The sequence below is a fragment of the Oryctolagus cuniculus genome, chromosome 3 (assembly GCF_051225735.1).
Source record: "Oryctolagus cuniculus isolate XC-2025 breed Fujian yellow rabbit chromosome 3, ASM5122573v1, whole genome shotgun sequence".
NCBI lineage: Eukaryota > Metazoa > Chordata > Mammalia > Lagomorpha > Leporidae > Oryctolagus > Oryctolagus cuniculus.
Genome location: NC_142869.1, coordinates 117,244,615 through 117,256,570, shown reverse-complemented (window position 1 = coordinate 117,256,570; position 11,956 = coordinate 117,244,615). Strand labels below are relative to the sequence as shown.

The 11,956-nt window shown below is 52.7% G+C and overlaps 1 protein-coding gene across 4 annotated transcripts in view; it reads left to right on the top strand.

Annotated features, from left to right (window-relative positions):
• The first annotated feature begins 7,093 nt into the window (after positions 1–7,093).
• Positions 7,094–11,956, top strand: part of SCTR (secretin receptor) — a 55,363-nt gene continuing 50,500 nt past the window's right edge. The window contains exon 1 of one of the 4 annotated variants that reach the window (XM_008258411.5): positions 7,094–7,349. In XM_008258411.5, the coding sequence (XP_008256633.4) occupies positions 7,281–7,349 (69 nt within the window). In that variant the 5' untranslated portion in view covers positions 7,094–7,280. 4 annotated transcript variants of the gene reach the window in all.

Sequence of the window (11,956 nt, the reverse complement as noted above, 5' to 3'; positions counted from 1 at the left end):
ACATGGGAGACCCAGATTGAGCTCCAGCCCCCTGGCTTCAACCCTGGCCCAGTCCTGGCTTTTGCAGGCATTGGGGGAATGAACCAGCAGATGGAAGATCTCTCTCTCTCTCTCTGTCTCTCTCTCTGCTTTTCAAAAATAAATAAAGGAAGAAAGAAAGAGAATTTTTAAAAGCATTTCAGAGGCTTCAAACTATGCAGAAGATGAATTCAAGATCCTTCACACTTTCAGGGCTCTGTAGGACCAGGCTGCCAGCTCCTCACTACTTCTCCTTCTACCCCATTGTTGGGGGCCTGTGACTGCTTTCACTGCTCAACTGCACCTCCCACTCCAAATTTCTGACCCCCCAAAAACTTGTGAGGTGTAACAAACAGGCTGTTGTTTCAGGTCTCTAAATTTGGGAGCAATAAATGATGCACAATAACAAGAAACTAATCCCTATTTTTCCCAGCTTCCTTTCTAAGTCGGATCCTGCTCCCTTATCCTCTCCCTTCAGAGCAATAACAGAAGCGTACTTTCCATGTTTCCAGAGCCTGGGAAGTCCGAGATCAAGTGTCTGGAAGGACACACTTCCTGCTTAACACACAGTGTCTTCTTGGGCTGTGCTCACATAGCAGGCAGAGGGGTAGAGAACCCCCTGGGGTCTCTTTCGTGAGGCACTGTTAGAAAACACCCCCAGAACTGGTTGGAGGGGTTGCTGTAGAATGCCCAAAACTGTTTCTGCTTGACCGACATGCAGCAAGCACCTTCCTGCCATTGCAGTGGTGGAAGAAAGCATCTATTGATTGCCAAGTATAAGGGAAGGAGCCTGGAAGCTCTTGCTTAATTCCCTGGCTCCTTGAGGGGTTAGGGGCAAAGATTCCCATAGATTGGAGCGGGGGCCGAGAGGTTCATGTCCAGCTCATGTCCAGGCTCCTGATTGGTCTGCAATGCTCATGGCCCTCCTTGGATCAGTTGGCAATGTCATGTTCCTTAGGGACTGTTGATGAGTGGACTCTAACCAGTCTAGGTCTAGGCACAGGTGGTGGCTACTTTTTGTTTGGAGATTGGAGTTCCTGACAGAGAAGCTCCAAGAGATAAGCCCAAACAGCAATATCTACAGGGGAGAAGAATGGCCCCTTGAATCTTGTGTTCAGGGACCCTGGAGGGCCAGCTACACCACCCCTTCGATGTGGTGAGTTAATTGTAGTAACAGCAGCAGGAGGGGCCGGTGCTGTGGTGTAGCAGGGAAAGCCTCCACCTGCAGTGCTGGCATCCCATATGGACACCGGTTCGAGTCCCGGCTGCTCTACTTCCAATCCAGCTCTCTGCTGTGGCCTAAGAAAGCAGTAGAAGATGGCCCAAGTTCTTGGGCCCTTGCACCCATGTGGGAGACCCGGAAGAAGCTCCTGGCTCCTGGCTTCAGATTGGCGCAGCTCCAGCCATTGCAGCCAATTGAGGAGTGAACCAGCAGATGGAAGACCTCTCTCTATCTGCCTCTCCTCTCTTCGTGTAAATCTGACTTTCAAATAAATAAATAAATCTTTAAAGGAAAAAACAAACAGCAGCAGAAGGAAACTGTGAGCTAAGGGAGGGAGGCTGGGGGCCTGGCACCTGATGGTTTCCGGCATCTGCCTCCAAGGCACTGCCTAGGTGTTTGGTTCCTGCACTAATCATATCTATGAAGGTCCCAACCTCATGACGCATTCTCATCCCAAGGGCTCTGTTGCCTACTACCATCACCGCCGGGGTTAGGATTCTACCATATGACTAGGGGTGAATGCACATTCAGACCACAGCTGCTGGGTTTACCCCTTTGCCAACCACCTTCCTGGACTACTAGTCCAGGGAAGGCAGGCTGGGTCACCACTGCACAAGCCTTGAGTGTTGCCTAGAACATGCGTGGATTTCCGACGTATTTGTAGAACTGAGTCATTAGTGAGTTAACAACAAATTATTTCTTTTTTGTTTTCTTAAAGATCATTTATTTATTTGAAGGGCAGATTGACATGGAGGGAGGGAGAGGGAGAGGGCGAGGGAGAGGAAGAGGGAGAGGGAGAGGGAGAGAGAGAGAGAGAATCTTCCATCTGCTCATTCACTCCCCAAATGGTTTCAAAGATCAGGTCTGGGCAAAGCTGAAGCCAAGAGCCAGGAACTCCATCTTGGTCTCCCACATGGGTGGCAGGGGCTCAAGTACTTGGGCCGTCTTCTCCTGCCTTCCCAGGTGCAGTAGCAGGGAGCTGGTTTGCTGGCCAAATGGCTGCAATGGCTGAGAGTGGCTTAGGCTGACACGAGGAGCAAAAGACTCCATCTAGGTCTCCCACGTGGGGAGCAGGAGCCCAAGTACTTGGACCGTCATCCACTGCCTTCCCAGGTGCATTAGTAGAGAGCTGGATCAAAAGTGGAGCAGCCAGGATTCAAACCGGCGCTCTGATGTGGGGTGCTGGCTTACATCACCAGGCCACCTCATTGAATTATGTTCAACCAAACGGCAATGCAGAAAGATGAGTATGCTTTTTCCAATTATGTGGAGGAGACTGAGGCTTGGAGGGCTCAAATGACTTTCCCCGTGTTTCACATGGCTAATTGGAGAATCAGGCAGGGTTTGAACCCCGGGTTTGTCTGTTGTGCATTGCCTTCCCAGACTCTGGAAGGGTCTGGGGGGGGGGTGCACTTGACTTTCTTTGCTCCACCCAGCAAGGAGAAGACCTTGGGCATGCTAGCAACATTGTCTTTCCGATCTGGCTTTATTTGCTTTCTTTTATTTGGTCTGTGTTAACTACAATATTTCATATAAATATTCAAAAGGACGCTGACAGATGGAAGAGGAAAATAGAAAAAGTAAAGGAAATACGGCTTTCCTGAGAAAGCCAGCCTACATTTCCAGATTGTAAACAGTGAGCCTGGGCCATAAAAACCTCATTAAAATGTCAGCATTATGCCTTTGTACTTGAGGACTGAATAGGAAATCACGCTTGCCCCATTCTTTATGGCTCATCAATAATACATTAGCTGGGCTCCTAGGAAAGCTGCCATTCAGGAGGGGACAGCTCTCTTTGTTTGGTTTATTCAGTCCTCAAAGGGGCAGAGCAAGAGCCTTGCACTTACACAGTCACTTGGTGAAGACCTGAGACCCAGATACCCAGGGGTAGCCAATTACTCCCTCTTTCTCCACTGTTCTTTTTGCTCCACTCCCCCCATCCCACCCCCAACCAGTCCCTCTGGCTCAAAAGCCTGGGGAAGGCTTCCTTAAGTATAAGTCAGGGAATCTCCCGTTAGAAGTGATGGAAACTGACTCACACACACCCCACATTCGGAGAGGCAGAGCTGGCAGGGGCGGGGGTGAGGGAGGGGCTTCAGGAACATCTGCGTCTAGGAGCCAGATGCTGCTCTCCGGGACTGGTTTCTCCAGCTCTTGGATCTTCCCCACCCAGACTGGCTTCATTCTCACCAGCACCTCCTCATATTGTGCCACAGGCTGTACCTTGCAGTTAGCTTGATCCTACTGCCGACACAGGCTTTGTCTGTGGCACATCCAGTCACATGCCCATCCCCGATTAATGGCTGTGTGGTGAGCTGCAGGCAGGAGGAGGGTAGATGGGCTGAATCTCTTTGCCCAGGTCCAGCTCTTGTGCTCCCTCCTGGGCTGCTCTTGGTGAAAAGTCTCCCCAACTGCCAGCCACACTGTGAGTGAGGGTCTGAGAGATTCTTCTATCAGAAGGAAAGAGAATGGAGGTTAGATGGGCGAAAACCAACAGAAACCTACCACATTGACTCCTATAAAAGTGCTCTCACTCAGATACATCTGACCCACCAGAACGGTGACTAACATGAGTCAGATTTAATGACTCCACCTGCTCTGTCTGGTCCCGTACAATATGCTCTCAGAGAATGTATCGCCATCTGTAGCTTCATGTTTTTGTTTTTAAAGATTTATTTATTTATTTGAAAGTCAGAGTTTCACAGAGAGAGAAGGAGAGAGAGAGAGAGAGAGAGAGGGAGAGAGAGAGAGAGAGAGAGGTCTTCCATCTGCTGATTCACTCCCCAGTTGGTTGTAATGACTGGAACTGTGCCAATTCAAGGCCAGGAGCCAGGAGCCAGGAGCCAGGAGCTTCTTCTGGGTCTCCCACACGGGCACAGGGGCCCAAGGACTTGGGCCATCTTCTACTGCTTTCCCAGGCCATAACAGAAAGCTGGATTGGAAGTGGAGCACTCGGGACTTGAACTGACGCCCATATGGGATGCCGGCACTGCTGGCAGCGGCCTTACCCACTACGCCACAGCGTCAGCCCCACCATTTGTAGTTTCATTTGGTACACACTGTGGTTGCTATGTCAGCCAGCCAGCAGGTCTGAGAAGTGCGTGGCTGTGGCCATCTTGTAAATCTTGGATGCCAGCCCCAGTCGCCTTCCTGGGCCTCTGGGAATCGGGTGCACTCTCAGCAGCACAGCTTCCCGCATGGGCCTGAGCTTGCTGAAGGTAACTTCCCCAGGCCTCTGTCATCTTAGCACAGCACCTGCAGCAGAGCAGGTGCTCCGGAAATAGTCAACAACGAGCCTTAGTTTCCCAACAAGTGTTTATTGCCTTTAGAGAAATGCAAAATAAAGAAATAATTTTTAAAAAAACCCAAAATATAAAATGTGGTTGAAGAAATAATTACAAGTAGCATCTCCTGCTACATCATGAGTGTTCTCCATAAAAGGAAGAAAAGAAAGGCACAGCTCTACTACTGAGTCAGCATCGAGCCAGACCGCGTCGTGCACCCTCGGTGATCTGGAAGACTGCAAAGACAAATAAAAATCGCACCATTTTATATGGCCAGGCGGATGCAATCCTTCATACACGGTAGCTGTTTATAGCCAATGGAGAAAGAGCACTTGTCAGATCTTCTGCACAAGTGTGCAGTTACAGCTAGGAACCAAGAGCCTTGGCTAAATGGCCCCCAAACCCTGCACCCTGGACACTGTCCACCTCCACGTTCACATTTCAGTGGAATGGATCCATTTCAATGGGGGCATTTATGGGTTGCACAATTGGCCTGAGCCTTGCTTAGCTTTTATTTTTTAAAAAAGATTTATTTATTTATTTATTTGAAAGACAGTTACACAGAGAGAGGAGGCAGAGAGAGAAAGGTTGGTCTTCTATCTGCTGGTTCACTCCCCAATTGGCCACAATGGCCAGAGGGGCTCTGATCTGCAGTCAGGAGCCAGGAGCTTCTTCTGGGTCTCTCACACAGGAGAAGACTTGGGGAAGACTACCATGTGGGAGACCCGGAAGAAGCTCCCAGCTCCTGGCTTCGGATCAGCACAGCTCTGGCTATTGCAGCCATTTGAGGAGTAAACCAGTGGATGGAAGACCTTTTTCTCTGTCTCTCCCTCCCTCTCTCTCTGTAACTCTGCTTCTCAAATAAATCAATCTTAAACAAACAAAAAAAAAGCAAGTGAGGCTGGTGTGGAGCCTAGCGGATAAAGCCTGCAGTGCCAGCATCCCATATGGGTGCTGGTTTGAGTCCTGGTTGCTCCACTCCCGATCCGGCTCTCCGCTATAGCCTGGGAAAGCAGTGGAAGATGGCCCAAATCCTTGGACCCCTGTACCTGTGTGGGAGGCCCAGAAGAAGCTCCAGACTTCTGGCTTTGGATCAGCCCATTACAGCCATTTGGGGAGTGAACCAGCAGATGGAAGACCTCTCTCTCTCTCTCTCTCTCTCTCTCTGTCTGTAACTCTGCCTTTCAAATAATAAGTACATTTGAGAGAGGGAGAGAGAGAGAACATGAAAGCAATGCAAAAGTCTGTACATACACATTACAAGTCCGTATCACATGCTTACTGATGCACATTTAGGGTGTTGGGGTTTGAAGGACATTCTTTTTTCTTCCCAGCCTGAATGCATCTTGGACCAACTGAGAAATAAGACTCAGACAGACAAGGCCGAGTACCACTTCTGTTAGTGATCGAGTTGGCTTTGGAGAACGTGATTTATGCTTATGGGCAAGAAGGCTTTCTAACAGCACACCCCAGCTGAGAGAGAACATTACTCTGTCACTGGTAGGACTGGGCCAGCATAGGGCCAGCCTCGCCCAGGGCTATCCTCCCGTTGGCTCTGTGTAGGAGGCTGGGTGAGCTTGTCCATGGAAGAAGAGAAGAGGGTGCAGAACTCACGCCCGTTCCTTATGCCAAGGGAATCAGCGATGGGGAGCTCACCTCAGGGGTGTGTGTGTGTGTGTGTGTGTGTGTGTGTCTGTGTTTAGAGGCAGAAAAAGGATCAGACTAATGGTTGCTCACTCTGAGGAACCATCAAGGGCAAGCCTCGGGGTTCCCTTGACCTTGTCTGCTTCTGTAAGGGTGTTTCCACAAGGCTCCCCCCAACATGTTCCATCAGACCCTTTGGTGAGTATTTGTGTGGAGTACATTCCCAGAAGGAGGGCTAACATTGCACTTCATCGGTTAATCACTGACAACCCATATCGAAGCACCAGCAGGAGTTCCCGCTACGCCACTCCCAATCCAGCTTCCTGCTAATGTGCCTGAAAGGCGGTGTGGATGATGGTCCAAGAGCTTGGTCCCCTGCCACTCACCTGGGAGGACCGGATGGAGTTCCTGGCTCCTGGCTCTCGCCATTGGGGCCATTTAGGGAGTGAACCAGTGGTTGGAAAGTCTCTCCTCACTGTCCCTCTGCTTTTCAAATATAACATAATCTTTTTAACATTCCTAGAAGGGAGTCAGTGGTTATGTACACTTTGTGGGGGATGTGTACCGAGCTTTGATTTTGGACTTAGACGTTGAAAGTGTCCTCCCTTATCCTCTGCTGGGATGTATCAACCTCATCAACAGTCTCTGGGACGCAGCGGTACTAACAGCTGTGATGGCACAACTGTCACAGCTGGCTCTCACGCCCAAGTCAGCCACAGAGGCTCAGGCTTAGCCGTGAAGGTCTAGACCTGGGCTCCCTCTTTGAGCTTCTGGGTTGCATGACTCCGGGGTGGTGGGGGTGTTGGGGAGAGGGCGGGTTGCGGCGTAGATGGCTGGGCAGAGCCTGCGGGCGCCAGCTCCAGCACCGCGCCCTGCCTCTGCCTCCTCCCCCCGTCTGCCCCCAGCCAGTCTGCGCTGGACGGAGGAGCGCCCCTAGCGCAACGTCCTTATCTATGGGCCCCAGAGCGCAGAGCGTGCAGCCACCGCGTCCGCCCAGGATGGCTCCTCCAAGCTCTGCGGCTGCCCGGGACCCGGTACCCTGTCCGGGGCCCTGAGCTCACAAACTGGTCGAGCGCACCTGCCGGCGGCTGTCGAGGGGCGCGCGGGGCAACATGTGTCCCCGCCCGGGGCCGCCGCTGGGGCTGTGGTTGCTGCTGGGGTTCGCCTGCGCCGCCCACTCGGTGAGTACGGCGCGCTCCGCCGGCTTGGGGCCCCGAGTCCCACGCGAGATGAAGGTGGCGGGGGACAAGCCTTGCCTCCGCCCCATCCCAACAATAGACGGTCTGCTCTTCAGGAATAACAGCGGCTTGTACGGCTTGCAGCAGGCGGCTCCGGGACCCCCTCGCCCTCCGCCCCACCGCTCCCTCCTGCCCACGCGTCCTAGACGAAAATCTCTCAAGCCTCTCAAGCGCCGCTGGCCGCTGTGCCTCCAAAATGTCCTAGCAGCCTCATCGCTGCTTTTCCCAGCCGACAAACCAGAGCTTGGCACGGAAAGACAGAAACATGCCCGGTGCCAGGAAAGGAGGGTGGGAACAAACAGCCGTCCGCGGGGCCCGCCCTGAAGCCTTGACATTTCCCGGGGGCTGTGGCCACAGCTCCAGGGTTCGCGATGGCCGCTGTAGTGCTGCCTCTCCCGGGTCCTGGGTGCTCGGGTCCTAGATGGGTCTGGCAGCTCCTGGGAGCGGCCACTCCCCACAGACGGCCCACAGACGCGACGGCGTGAGAGGAAAGAAGGGGCGGAGTGGGGGGAGTTTGCTATTCTTGCCCACAGAAGCTCCTGAGAGTCTGGGGCTTCTGAGGTCTGTCTTAGTGAGAGAGTGGCTACTTGCAGGCGGGCACGATGGAAGAGCTGAGGACGAGGGCTGGGGGGGGGGGGGCAGATTCTAGAACCACCCCTCCTCCCTGGCATTCCAAAGGGGCCCCCAAGGGCTTGGGGTCCCACAAGAGCTTGGGGACTCAATTCTGAACCTTCCATCTCTGGCTCCTGGGGTCCTGGCTCTTTGTCTTCCAGAACCTACTCCTGTGAGATTCTTAAGGGGAGTGGGTGACAGCCGTGGCACTTGTGGGGTGCCCAGCCAGCAGCTCCCTGACATTCTAGCAGCAGTAGCTTAGAAAAAATGCAATTTGGGGCTCACTCCCAGCTCCCCTGCAAGCTCCAAGCCTCATCTCTCAAGTGCATCCACCGCAATTTGGGGGGGCTGCCCCCCTGGGGCCCTGGGAGCAGCTCAAAGCCAAATACAGCCAGGAGATGTGTTACTCAGCGGCTAGGGCGGAGAAAGACAGTGCTGCCTCTTTTAGAGCCACCCCGACTCCTTGCTAAATGCTTGCAGTAACCCTCAGGTTGTCTTACCTGGCACCTGGGCTGTAGGACTGAGGATGAGCCTACGTCTCCAGGCGACCCTCAGGCTCTCTCAGGGATAAGCAGAGGGGGAAATGAGAAGACTTTTCTCCACGCAGATCTTCAGTGTGCCTTGCAAAGATGCTTCCTTAGGCTCTGGTTCAGTGGCCTCATTTTACAAATGAGCAAAGGGAGACTCACGGGGAGAAGGAAGCTACCTGCCTGAGATGTGCAAGTTTAGGAGCACAGCTGGGACTTGAACCCAGATCCCGTGATTTCCCAGCCACCGGGGGCTCTGTGCGTTATGCCCTCTTGGGTTTCCGTGACATTTCCACACACTCACGTGTTAATGCCTTGGAGTCCCTGTGTGCAGGTTGTGGTCCTTTGGCTTATGCAGGACAAGGGTTGTGTCTCACACTTCTTCACAGAGAAATTGCTTCAATGAATAGGTGTGGAATTGACCTACTTTCACTGGCGTATTCCCAGCCTTTGAAGCTCTGCTTTCCTCCTGTTTCACCCTGGGTGGTAAAATATCTGATCTCAAAATTTAAGGGGTTCAAATATGTTTAGGATAAATTTTATTTATTTATTTCCTTATAAGAGGCAGGCAGAAAGAGAGACAGAGAAAGCTCCTATCCGCTGGTTCATTCCCTAAATATTCACAATGACTGGGCCGGTCCATGGCCAAAGCCAAGAACTAGGAACTCAATCCGGGTCTCTCTAGTGAGTGGCAGGAACCTAATCACATGAGTTATCACTGCTGCCTCCCAGGGTCCATGTTAGCAGGAAGCTGGGGTCAGGAGCCAGAGGTGGGCACTGAACACAGCCCCAGTTGTTGCAGCCATCTGGGGGAGTGAACTCACTGATGGAAGATCTCTCTCTGTGTCTCTCTCCCTTTCTTTCTCTGTAACTCTGCCTTTTAATTAAATAAATAGATCTTTTAAAAACCTTTATGTATTAATTTTTTATTATAAAAGCTGACAGAGAAAGAGAGAGAGAGAGGCAGTAAATATCTTCCATCTGCTGGTTAAATCCCACATGGCTGCTAAAACAGCTGGGGCTGGGCCAGGCTGAAGCCGGGAGCCAGGAATTCCATCCAGGTCTCCCACGTAGGTGGCAGGGACCCAAGTCCTTGTGCCATCACCTGCTGTCTCCCAGGGTGCACATTAGCACAGAGCTGGACCAGGCACTTTGATGTGGGATGCGGGCTTCCAGACGGCGGCTTAACCCACTGCACCACGGCACCCGCCCCAAGGGGCAGCTTCCTAGGCTTCCTGTAAGGAGCCCTGAGCGCACATCCTCATGCCGCCTCTGCCCCCGTGCATCTCAGGAGAATATTTACAAACGTTATTCTAATTATTCTCCAACACATCTGTCCCCACCACACACCCTCCAATACGCTCACCTTGATCTTGAGCGTTGTCTTGTTTATCCCTTATCCCTAGGGCCTGCCATGGGGTAGGGGGAGCTCAGGGAGTGTGTTGAATGACAAGGGGTGAAAGGCCACATCCTGAAAGCAACCTCTGCTTGCTAAATTGCACATACATGTGTCCATCAGTGGAAAAACGGTCACTTGAATCCAGGCTTCTTAGTCCATGGCGCCTGGCAAACGGCCAACTTGGAACTCCAATGAGTGAAGTGGGGTACATGGGCTGTTTCTTTCTCCAAGCAGGCTTGCTTTCTTTCTTTTTTAAAGATTTATTTATTTATTTGAAAGTCAGAGTTACATAGAGAAGGAGAGGCAGAGAGAGAGGTCTTCCATCTGCTGTTTCACTCTCAACTGGCCACAACGGCTAGAGCTGTGCCAATCCGAAGCCAGGAGCCTCTTTGGGTCTCCCATGTGGGTGCAGGGGCCCAAGGACTTGGGCCATCTTCCACTGCTTTCCCAGGCCATAGCAGAGAGCTGGATCAGAAGTGGAGCAGCCGGGACTCAAACAGGCACCCATAGGGGATGCCAGCCCTGCAGGCGGCGGCTTTACCCACTATGCCCAGGCTGAGAACCACTGCTGGGTGTCCGAGGAGGTGCAGTCATGGCGCTCGTCGTAGGGGCTTGTGTTGGATTCACAGCTGTGGGAGTGGTGACTGGACTGGAGTCCAGTGACAGAAACAGGTGCACCTGGTGCAAGCCTGGAAGCCTTCTGTGAGGGGTGGGTTCCTGGATCGTTTCCATCTTCCCTTCCTCCCTCCACCCCCACCACAGTGGATGGTTCTAAACAAACAACAAACAAACCAACCCTCTGACTATGGGGTCTGGTGCATAGAAGCCTATGGGCATGGTGGCCCTGTCCCCATCTGTGGTGCTGACCAGGCCTGTGGTGGTGCAGTGGGCAGCCTGGAGGAAGGCCAGTAGGGATCCCAGGGGAGCTGGGGAACAGGTCATGGGTGACCCTTCAGAAGAAGGTCCCTGGGGATTCTTTTGTATGCCTGAGAAAATCACTTGCTACCTTAAAAATTATTTATTTATTTGAAAGGCAGAGAGAAAGAGAGCAACACTCATGCACACACACAGAGCGAGAGCGAGAGTGAGAGAGAAAGAGAGAGGGAGGGAGGCAGGGCACGAGAGAGGGAAGGAGGGAGCTCCTGCCTGTTGGTTCATTTGTCCTCCAAATGCCCTCAACAGCTGGGGCTCACCAGGCTGAAACCAGGAGCTTGGAACTGCACCCGGGTCTCCCCTGTGACCCCACTACCTGAGCCATCACCCACTGCCTCCCAGGCTGAGCATTAGCGGGAAGCTAGAATCAGCAGTGGAGCCGGAACGGAAACCCAGGGCTCTGATATGGGCTGTGGGTGTGCGAAATGCTACTCCGGATGCATTTTGAAGGAGTATTTGTGGATTTCTTTTTATGCTTTTACCATCCCTAAACGTTTGGGGTGAGTGATGATGGTGGTGGTGGATGATAAAGGCTTCCCTTACCGAGCTCTTGTTTCACACAAGACTCTGCGAAGTCCGCCCCAGCACCATCTCGTCTGGTTTTCACACGGGTGATCCCTTCCCCCATTGTGCAGATGAGAAGGCTGAGGCTCAGGGGGCGGGGGAGGAAGCCGTGTGCTCGCGGCCGCTCAGCCAGACGCGGTGGCACAGGACTCGGGTCCCAGTGCTCTTCTCGGGCACATCTTCCGGCTGCTCCAGTGGAGAGCACTGCTCTATGTTTCTCAAGCACAAAAGGCTTTCATAAAAGTCTCTCCCAGTCCTCACACTAACATTAATGCCTATTTCACCAGGTCACCTTGTAAATGGAAAACACATTACACAACACTTACTGAGGGGCTGGAGTTGAACTTGGGGAGGAAGGGTGCCAAGTGGCACAAACAGGAGATACCGCGTCCCGCGTTGCTTGGAGGAGTCCATGTCTTGCCTTGGCACCTCCTTTTGGGGTCCCACAGAGCTCCCCTGCCTCCACCCTCTCCCCAGTTACAACCCAGATTCCCTCCCGCGCCCAGGGAGAGGAT